The sequence below is a fragment of the Ipomoea nil genome, unplaced genomic scaffold, assembly GCF_001879475.1.
Source record: "Ipomoea nil cultivar Tokyo-kokei standard unplaced genomic scaffold, Asagao_1.1 scaffold1421, whole genome shotgun sequence".
In the NCBI taxonomy this organism is placed as follows: domain Eukaryota; kingdom Viridiplantae; phylum Streptophyta; class Magnoliopsida; order Solanales; family Convolvulaceae; genus Ipomoea; species Ipomoea nil.
Window position 1 is genome coordinate 7,326,557 of NW_017617849.1, and position 10,835 is coordinate 7,337,391.

Here is a 10,835-nt window from a genome sequence, read left to right on the forward strand (position 1 = left end):
TTAGTACTAATTCGGGTTTGATGGAAGGACCACCAGGCACCAACCTTAAAAAAATGCTCCAACCAACATATGCCGCAGGGCGATTGGAGCTTATATTATACACTAAAGAAAGATTTTCTTGCCTTAATCGTCTTGGTAAGATGCTAATTAATTAACAGCCTCAAATCCAGAGAGATTATTGAAGCTTTGAAAGCAGTAAGCATTTGCCATTTGCTTGCATGGGAAAACCCAACCCACAAACACTGGTTGAACAGAAAGAGATTCCCAATGATTCTCTGCACTGTTGCCACGAAACCAGAGGCCGCAGAAAACCGAGGCCGCTGCAAATTTTAAGGTTGACAGAATGACAGACACACGTGTAGGCCAGGTGTGCTACGATGAAGGGTCATCAAAATCTTGGTGTCTGACACGTAGACTCCCGCCAACTTGCAGGGAATTGAAATATATATAATGGGTCCCATCCGATCCGGCCAGGCTGCAGCTAAAAGTAGTGTGAAGAAATAGATGGGAGCAAATTAAAGGGTCCATGTGAGGAAGTAGACAGCTTCACGTGGCAGGGTGGTGTGGACTATGGACTTGGATTCCAGCTGAGAAATCTGTGTGATAAAGTTAAGCTAAAATGGACGAAAAATATGATTTTACTTTGGGGGGAATTGAAATTGACAGTTCTAATAATTGTACATGAACTACTGGGAGAATGACAGTTGTGATATATGTACATGAACTGAGGGGTGAGGGGAAGATTGACAGAATGACAGTTTACTCATTGGTACATGAACTGAGAGATCAGGGCAGATTGAATGTTTGAAACTATTTAGGTAAGAATCGAATCTTACACCTTGCGTTTTTTATTACAGTGTACGAGTGTACGTGGCACGTGATTCTTAACAGAGTATAAAATTTTGTGAATTTTAAGATTCGACTTCAATTTTGAAGGTCCCACCACCCTTTGGCCTTTTCAGGCGGTGTTTCTAGCAGACTTAATTTTATACATCTCATTGTAAGAAACGACTCTATACTCTCGGTTACCAATAAAATAATGAATATGGCCTAAGGTAAATAAGAGGGTTCTAAATTTTATGATTTTTAGAAGTTCACTTCAATTTCGAGAACCCTATAGCCCTCATATGCTAGTACATTAATATGAGAATTCCTACCAGTCTTTGTCTACTACTGTATGATACGCATAACGATATCAATTTCATACATTCCCCTATAAGAGTCGAATTGTACACCCTGCATTACCGACGAAACAATGCATGTGACCTAGGGTACTTAAGAAGGCCCTAAATTTTGTGAATTCTAAAATTGTACTTCAATTTCGAGAATATCCGTTTTTGTGTGCTTGTATATATATTGGTGTGCAAAACAAGGTCAATTCTATACATTTTCTACTATGAATCAAGCCTTTTGAACTCTATATATTACTACTGCTGGTGAAGTAAAGCTATTAACTTTTTTAAATTTGTCAATGATTGAGCTGTGTCTTGAATGTAAAATATGTATTATTTTCCAAGAATAGTGATTTTTTAAATGTATATTTGTGTGAATGTTAATTCTAGGACCAGTCAAATGGTTTTGGTGGTGGAGATATAGGGAGGTGGCATTGGTGGTTGGGTTAGTAAGGGACAACCTCACAAGGCAGCATGGTCACCATTTCCCAACTAAACCAATCTTTTCTCCCATCCCAATTTCCAATGCAGACTTACCTGGATTATGGCTATCTTTTTCCTGCCTTTCACCTCTTAACTTATCCAATTATATTTGTGACCATCTTACATCATCAAGATTTTGCAACATCAAATCTCTAACCACTCCATTATTTCAACAACATCCCAAAACTCTTTCCATTTTAAGCCACAAAATCCCTGTGCTTAGCTTCCATCTCCACATCTGGTTTAACTCCACATTCCCATGATGAAAAAGTTGCAGAAATGGTGATAATTCTTAGGGACAAAAAAGATCATGAAGGAACAATATAATCCTAACCAATTAAATTGATTATACAGTTAACTTGGTAACCACAAGATTCAAATTTTAATTCTGGGTGAAAGTTGTCTACTGGTCTTCTCAATTTGAGCTAGCTAGCTATGGGTAATGATCATTTTCCGGCCGCGGCTAGGGTCACATGACAGACTTCACCTAGAATTCAGGAGCGGCTATGGGTAACTTAAGTTGCGGGCTTTCTCGTAATTTTTTTTTTTAAAAAATCACATAATGCAATGGGATATATCGAGTTCAATAACATGATTTTGGACATAATCTTTTAACACATTCTTAACAATATATACCACTTTGCAGAAGTCTATATTGATGAAAGAATTGAAGTTGATGGACTAAACCATATGCAGTCTACATTAATCCTAGGTTGTCTGCAAGATGATGAGGAAGTACTAAAGTGGACCTAGTTTTAGGTAAGTTAGGAGTGTTGTGTTATCAGCAATGTAATGGTGTGTCATGTGAACCAGATGCTATATACCATTTATGATGATGGCATTTCATTAGTAGAAAAGGAAATGAAAATGACACAGAAGAAAAGACAAAAGACGACGGCGCGAAAGGCATTGCATTGGAACTTGTACCACCACTGGTACCAGCTTGGATGTGGCATCCAAATCTCACCACCCCCCATTGCTATTTATAGCCTGGGATTCTTGGTTTTCTTTGGTTCATGTGATCATCAACTCCAGGCCCTGCAAAAGCACCAATAATGAAGGTAATATTCTCATCAGATTCTCACACTGCATTAATGTTTAATTTGCAGATTCTAACTTGATGGTTATGATAACATTTGTGTCATCAGATCTTTGATTGGATTCATGGAAAGATCCATGGAAAGCAATCTGTCAGCAAACCAAACCCAAACACAGCTGCCTGTAAGTCATCTGTTTCTTGCCATCTTGTCTGCTTTTTTGTTTCTCCCATGATTACTTGTTGCACAGAGGCCAGTAAAGGGTCAAGTTCAGGCAGAGGCCTGTGAAGGGTCGAGTCCAGTATCTGCCTCTCGAAAAGCGTTTGATCCTAACAGTACTTATGTTTTATGTTATTTGTTTGTGGATAGATGCATCTCATGCATGTGAGAAAGAAGAATTCAGTGACTGGCCTAATGGGTTACTAGCAATTGGGACATTTGGGAATAACACTGCAAAAGATTCTGCAGAAAAGTCCAAAGAAACTCCTTATTCTTCCTCCTGTGAAGATCAGCAGCAGGATCAAGAATTGACAGTTGAAGAAGTTGGGGAGCTGAGCAAAGAGCTGAAGCTTCTGGTGCATAAACACTCAGTTAATGGATCAGAAAAGGACAAAGTGGCACTACAGAAGCTGTTTGACTGTCTGCAGAACATGGAGGAAGATGAAGAAACAGCCATCACAGAGCTGATGATTTCTGAGAGTTCTGGGAAAGAAGAAAGCACCAAACGTGGCAAAGAAGTTCAAATGGAAGACAAAAGCAGCAGCCACTTTAGCAAAAAGTCTCTGTCTTTCCTCCTCAAGAAGGCGATTCTCTGTCGAGGCGGGTTCGCTCCTCCTCCTCCCCTTCCCCCTCCTCTCCCTCTCAGGGAAAGGTTTCCAGCAGAGACGAAATTCGAGAAATCAAGAATGGAGAAGGTCTGAACATTAAAAAAAATTTAAGGTTATGTTTTAGCAGCATGCATGAACCTGGTACATTATATTCTGTTTTCTTGTCTGCAGATTCTGAGAGCTATATTGCACAAAAAGATATACCCACAGGCATCCAATCCAAGGGCTGCAACCAAAAAGTATCTGGATAACAACTTGTATTTATGTGAGAATACTGATGATGATGATAGTGAAGATGAAGCAGTAGTGGGGAAGCAGGCCAGTGAGGGAAGCAGCAAATGGGTGAAGACAGATTCTGATTGTAAGCCATCTTCAAGACCATATAACTTTCTGAGTTATTAATGTTTTAATTCCTTCATGGAACCTGATTTTGTGAAATACCATGATGATGTTGCAGTCATTGTTCTGGAGATCTGATTTTCCTCTTCTTTCACCACCTTTGGAGATTTCAAGGTAAACCACTCAATTTCAACTCATTCCGTTCCAAACGCAAAACTTTTGAGTGACAAGGAAACCCGGCAGCTTTGTAACTTTAGTTGGCAAAAGATTATAGTAGGGTAATCACTTATCCCGTCTTCTGACCTTAGCCGACAAAGGACTACAACGTAGGACAGTTACAGTTCCCACCTTGTAACTTTAACCAGCAAAGAACTACATCAAGGCGACTTATCCCGCCTGCAGTCACAGTTCCCGCCTTGTGACTTTAGCCAGCAAAGGACTACAACAAGGCGACTGATCCCGCCTGCAGTCATAGATCCCGCCTTGTGACTTTAGCTAACAAATGACTATAGCAGAGCAGTTACTAACCCTGCCTTCTTGTGACCTTAGCCAGCAAAGAACTATAAATAGGTTGTTCCCACTGAGAATAACCTTGTGGGTACTAAGTCAACAGCCTACCAATTTGGCTGGGATTGTCCCCTCCGAACTCAAAACTTTTCATCTATAAATATGCATTATGTCTGAACTAAAAGTTGATTATTTATACATATTATGCTTGACACCACCTTCATCTTTTCCAGGAGTTTAGAGTAGGGAGAGCTGGGGAGGATATCTGATCTGATACATCCACAAATTACACAGGAACACTTGTTACAACAACATCTGAACTCTGATATGGTGATAGTCAAGACCACCTTTTTTGCCATGGCTGATTGATTTAATTAATTAATGCAACATGTAAACACACAAGTCACCATTGTTGTTGCCATGGTTGTACGAGGTTTCCAGAGCCTGGGATTCAATAACTGGGTAAAAACATCAAGAATTTGGTTCATCAATTTTGGGAAAAAGCTGAGGGTGGAAGATTGGTGGGGGCCGGGTTGAATTGGGTTTAATTAATTTGTGTTGCATTCAAGTTACAGCACAGTATTATTGGTCTGAGATGGTTCATGTTTTTGCTGTTGATATTAATTGTAGCATATATGCATTATCATGAATAAAGAGATCACAACTGAGGCAGTTCTCTTTGTCTTGCAACATGAAATTTTAATTTGTTGCCACCACGTAAAGATAGAATATAATGTTCATGATGGGTTGTGGGTACCATGTCCACATGGTATTTCGTGACCAAAAAACAAATGTTGTGTCACATAGGATGGTTATTTTATCTGGATGTGACATTTTTGATCTCGATGGAGAAGGAAACGTGAAATGGGACTATTTTGTAATTCTGATAAGGTTCGGGGTTGGATTTTATAAGGAACGTCTATGCTAATGTCGATATTCCGTACAATTTTTAAAGTTTTGCAGAAAACTTTAGATTTTGTTCTCAAAATATCTAATATATACTAAAAACATTTTTCATTCACTTTTGAGTTGTACATAGTGCAAGAAACTCCAATGTTTATCATACCTTAAAATTTTTTTATGTATGTATAATTAATATTGAAAGCAAGGGATCCTTGTCCCTAATGAAATTTTGCCTTCGGTTGCAAGGAAAACATATCCCCAAATACAGTCACATGAATGGATCGGAGATCAAGGTGGAGAATCAAGATCGGGGCGGAGATATGCCCCCCCCCCCCAACCCCCCATATTCCCTGTCATGTGACAATTCAAGTGTCATAATGTCAAAATCCCTACATTAGTATCAATACCCACATTTCCTTATTGTCAAATCATAATAATGACACTTACAATTTTTTTTGAAACATATTATACATAAATAATCCCTTGATTGAAAAATATATAATCTTTTTGAGATACCATATCAATATTTATATACATGTCACTTATACATTTATATTTATTAACTAATTATGAATTGATTGACTTTATTTTTAATGTCCGATCCACTAGGAGTTACATATTTTCATCTTATAATTTTATTATTTTCATCCATCATTTATTTAAGCGTGCAATGTACAATTACTTTAATATAATTTTTTTAAATGTGTAGGGTGACATTATTATATCATCATGATTTTATTTTTGAGTAATAGTTATCCTAATGCCCTACTAAACTACTACTAATCAAATTAAATAATATGCCTAATGGCTCCAATAATAAACTAACTATAGAATTGATAGGCTCATACATGTAAAAAAGCATAAAAGGACACAAATCTCTAAAGCTAGCTAGTGATCTTAAAGAAACGCATGTCCAATCATACAACAATTTTTATTGAAACCAATTATTATTATTATTATTATTATATTATTATTATATAAATTAAAGATTGCATGGCTAGCTTGAAGCAATCCTTACCAGAGATCATGCAAATATAAATAAATAAATAAATAAATAAATATGTGTTTTAGTGGTTAACATAAATTCATAACTACAATTGAAAATATTAATTTTATTTGAATTTTTAATTTTTACTAAACCAAAAAAATGGATACCCCAAATTAGATCGAAATTGATATTGACATCAAAATGTGTATATTAAACTTGAACCTTAAATTGAATGATAAATCAAACTATAACCCGATTTCATTTGACAAACGATTAAGGAATTATATTAATTTTTTCTTTGATAGATTAAAATTATAAATTATAGTAAATTAAATGATCAATTTCAATTATAGTACATAACATCAAGCATACATCAAATATAGGGCCAACTACAATCGAGCTTGTCCGGGATTAAAATACACATACTAACTAAGTGCAAGTAATTTTTTTTAAAAAGGTGATACAGGACAAAAATTCTCACAAACATAAATTTTTTATGATACTGATTAATATCTTATCGATACAGTGTTAATAATACTTAATATAATTATTTATATCATACATAATTATATTGGATACGATTGATAATTATTTTTAATAGTATTCCGTAGAATCATATATATAATATTTGCATGAGGAAGAAGGAGAGCTTAGCTAGCTTCTTGGTTTGCGTATGTTTATGGAAAATAATATTGGGTAGTGGTGGAAGTAAGATTTGTAAAGTGGCTATTTGGTGCGAATAATTAGCCTTAAAATATTAAAAATCATGAAAAGCTAATTAATGCTTCTGGCTGGTGATGATGCATAATAATTGAAATATTGGTGTTTTGCCATAATTGTCTTTACAAATGCACTCTTTGTGGTAGCTAGAGGATTATTTAATGGCTTAATTCAATTTGAATTTTTTTTTTTTTTTTTTTTTTGTCTAATTACAAGTTTCTTCCACTAAAGTAATTATGTTTGTATGCTAAACACTTCACATGCATAGTCAAATTGACATCTAAAGGAATTTGGTTTGAGTGTTACAGATTGTTAAAATTCATTATATACAACAAAATCGATCTGTACATGTAAGTGTCAGTTTGGAAGATTGGATTGAATACAGTGTAGAGAAAAACAAAGAAAAAAAGAAAAAAAAAAAAAATCTGACATTGGTCCTTATACCTATGAATGATGGGTGAGAGTTGACAACTTCTTATGTTTGTGCATCATATATACTAAACCTGCTGATCTAACATAATTTACATATAACAATGGAGTCTGAGCCTCTTTACTCTTGGACTTCTTGTATTCTTTTAATGGCTTCTTTCATGTCAATCCGGTTAATCAGATCATTCTCTGTGCAGGCACCTCCAATATGCACAAGCTTCTCCATCTGTGGTAGTGAGTTTTTGGCTACAGCTATCTCTGGATCAATCACTTCACTTTCTCTCTTGTCTGCAATGGCCTGTCTCACCCACTGCACCACATCGGTCCCTCCGTTTTGGTTGTTGACGTACTGGGAAGGGAACTTCCCCGTGATGATCTCGAGGATGATGACCCCGAGGCAGTACACATCGCTCTTTGGGGAGACTTGCTGGTGCTGGATACCCTCGGGCGCCTTGTAAGCGAACAATTGTTGCGCGGTTGGTGTGTTGTTGAGCAGCGGATGGTATGCGTAGTCCGTGAGGACTGCCTCGTTGTTTGCTGAGAAAAGAATGTTGCTGGACTTGAGGTTCCCATGTGGCACTTCAAATGTTGCAAATTCTTTGTGTAAGAATCCCATCCCATTGGCTACCCCCTTCACCACTTTTAGCCGCTTTGGCCAGTTAAACTCCGCATGGGATATCCCTCGATCACCTGAAAGATTGCAGAAAGTTTAAACTGATAGTGAGACTGAACCAGCATGTGATGATATTTCAAGATTGCAGAAAGTTTAAACTGATAGTGAGACTAGACCAGCATGTGATAATAAGATTGTAGAAAGTTTAAACTGATAGTGAGACTGGACTGTACCGTGGAGCAGATAGAGCAAGCTGCCTTTGGGCATGTACTCGGAGATGACCAGCTTCTCCTCTTTCCTGTAATGGTATGCCAATGGTGTCAAGATGTTTGGGTGTTTTATCTTCCCAAGCTTTTTAATCTCTGCATCAAAGTTATCTTTGGTGATCTTAGTGTTGATTTCTTTGAGCCTCTTAACCACAACAGAAACCCCATTCCCCATCACAGCCTTGTAAGCTGATCCCAATCCACCACTGCCAAGAACTTCAGCGGCGGCCTTCATCAAATCCGGCAGCCCGAATTGCCCCTTCTCGCTGTTCACCACCACCAGATCCCCCATTGCCCTCGTAACGCCGCCGGAGCCTCGCCTGGAGTGATGGGATTGGGATTCCTTTCGCCCCGACCCCGACCCCGACCCCGACCCTGGCCCCCGCCTGCTGACACTGCCGCCGCTATTGCTCCTCTTGCTGCTGCCGACCTTGTGCACCGGGACAACCTCGTCCAGATTCTCCTTCTTCACCCTAGCAAAATTGTCGTCTTTGCGCCGCCTCTTGATCAAGATGATGATTATCAGGAGGGCTATCGCTACTGCTATGATTATCCATTTCATGCTGGAGTTGTTCTTGTGATCAGATGATTGTGGCGGCGATGGGGATGCATCAGCAGCAGCAGCAGCAGCAGGAGGTTTATCATGAGCGGGGGCGGCAGGGGCGGGGTGGTTGGGCTTAGGGGCGGGGTGGTTCGGCTTAGGGGGGCGGGGTGAGGGCATTCTTTGCCCACCGCTTTCCCACAAAGACCAGGATTCCCTGCAAATGTCTTGGGGCCAAATTTTTTCATTTCCGCCGGGACTTCTCCCTGGAGTTTATTATTAGCCACGTTGAGGTCAGCCAGGTTTTTCTGATCCAGGGTGGGGATTTGGCCGGAGAATTCATTCCCTTCAAGGTGAAGTTCAATCAAATGTGGCAGCTTCTCAAGCGACCCCGGAATCCTGCCTTTAAACTTGTTGTTTGCCAGCCAAACTTTCTTCAGAGACGTGAGTTCCAGGAAGTAATCCGCAGAAATCTCCCCGGAAAATTTATTGCCTTGGATGAAAATAGACCGCAAAGCTCCGAGCTTGTTGAACTCCGGGATTGGGCCGGAGAAGTTGTTTTTTCCCACGGCAATCACCCTTAGCCCCTTAACGCCGGCCAGGGCCTCCACGTTGATGACGCCGCCGAGGCCGAGGCCGTGAAGGAGGAGCCCGGACACAACCTTCTTACGGCATTGAATCCCAAACCATCTCTTGGGCTTTTCGCACGGATTGGTGCCGCTCTTCCAGGTAGCCTCCAGTGCCCTAGTGTTCTCCAGGGATTCTTTCAGCCGCAACAGCGCCTCTGTCTCCCCGGCCGCCGCACACGGCGAGGGGCAGCGTAGAATCACCACCAACACCACGGCGGAGAAGAAGAAGAAGGGGGAAACATCATTATTACCCATTATCTAGCCGTGGTTTGAACTTTGAAGCAATAATAATAATAATAATAATAATAATAATAATAATACAAAGACACCAACCCGGAAAGGAAAAGCAGCTAGGGGCGCTGTTCCCAGGGATTGGTAGTCTCTGATGAAACGTTGGTTCTTTGCTTTGTGTTCTTGGGCGGTGATGGTTTTTGATTTTCTCGGCTCCTGGCCGGGCTTTTTGGTTTTAGAAAGGGCAATGGAAGCAAGTCAATCCATTTTCTATCGTCTTGCCAATAAGATTCAGGAATTGTTTGATACAAAAGAGAGGTGAAGCCTCTTCCATTGACATTTTCATTGAAATGAGAGCCCTTTTCGCTTCATTTCACCTCATTTCGCAAATGAGGACAACACATTCCCTCATGGGGTTTAAAGTAACACCTTCTCAAAGTTCAAATTCAAGATATCTATTTAAAAAATATCCTATAAGTAGAGCTGTCAAAGTGATCTAAAAAGTCTGTCCATAACACGACCGTAATGGGAGGCCAGCTTGCCGGGTTAGACGGGGCCCACCAAAATCATAACTTTGTAATTTTTGTAAATTTATAATTTGTGAAAAAAAAATATGCAAATGCTAAAATCATTTTAGATAATCTAAACTATAAAATTTAAATAAAGATACTCTAAAGATAAGAAAATTGGAAGATTATCTTAAGAATTTTGTTTTATAAAACTGTAACATTTATTTATTTTAATATTATTTTTTTTAATTTAGTACTTTAGCGGCAAATTATGTTGTGCATACAGATGCAAAAACGACGTCGTTTTAATAAAAGGCGCGTCTCTCCTTAAAAAAAAAAAATCAGGTTCGATTCCCAGCAACAACATATGAACTAAAATTCCATAATCGATGAACTATAATTCCATAATCTAATCTATGAACTAAAAATTCCAGAATGAATGAACTAAAATTCCATAATCTATAAACTAAAATTTCAGAATCAATGAACTACAATTCCATAATCGATGAACTATAATTCCATAATCAATGAACTATAATTCCATAATCAATGAACTATAATTTCATAATCTATGAACTAAAATTCCAGAATGAATGAACAATATAATGTTGTTGCTGGGAATCGATCATGAATTTTTTTTA

General features: G+C 38.6%; 2 protein-coding genes across 2 annotated transcripts; one reads left to right on the forward strand and one right to left on the reverse strand.

Moving 5' to 3' along the window:
* The first annotated feature begins 2,599 nt into the window (after positions 1–2,599).
* On the forward strand, positions 2,600–5,034 carry LOC109187590 (protein LAZY 1-like). The gene is made up of 6 exons (XM_019337819.1): positions 2,600–2,716; positions 2,804–2,876; positions 3,062–3,606; positions 3,691–3,880; positions 3,977–4,032; positions 4,599–5,034. Exons 1-5 carry the CDS (start codon positions 2,711–2,713, stop codon positions 3,994–3,996), a joined length of 834 nt encoding a protein of 277 aa, XP_019193364.1. The 5' UTR covers positions 2,600–2,710; the 3' UTR covers positions 3,997–4,032; positions 4,599–5,034.
* Positions 5,035–7,338: 2,304 nt separating this feature from the next.
* Positions 7,339–9,937, reverse strand: LOC109187583 (pollen receptor-like kinase 3). The gene is made up of 3 exons (XM_019337814.1): positions 8,991–9,937; positions 8,252–8,874; positions 7,339–8,095 (listed from the first exon to the last, which is right to left on the reverse strand). The coding sequence occupies exons 1-3, from the start codon at positions 9,707–9,709 to the stop codon at positions 7,527–7,529; spliced, it is 1,911 nt and encodes a 636-aa protein (XP_019193359.1). The 5' UTR covers positions 9,710–9,937; the 3' UTR covers positions 7,339–7,526.
* Positions 9,938–10,835: the final 898 nt, after the last annotated feature.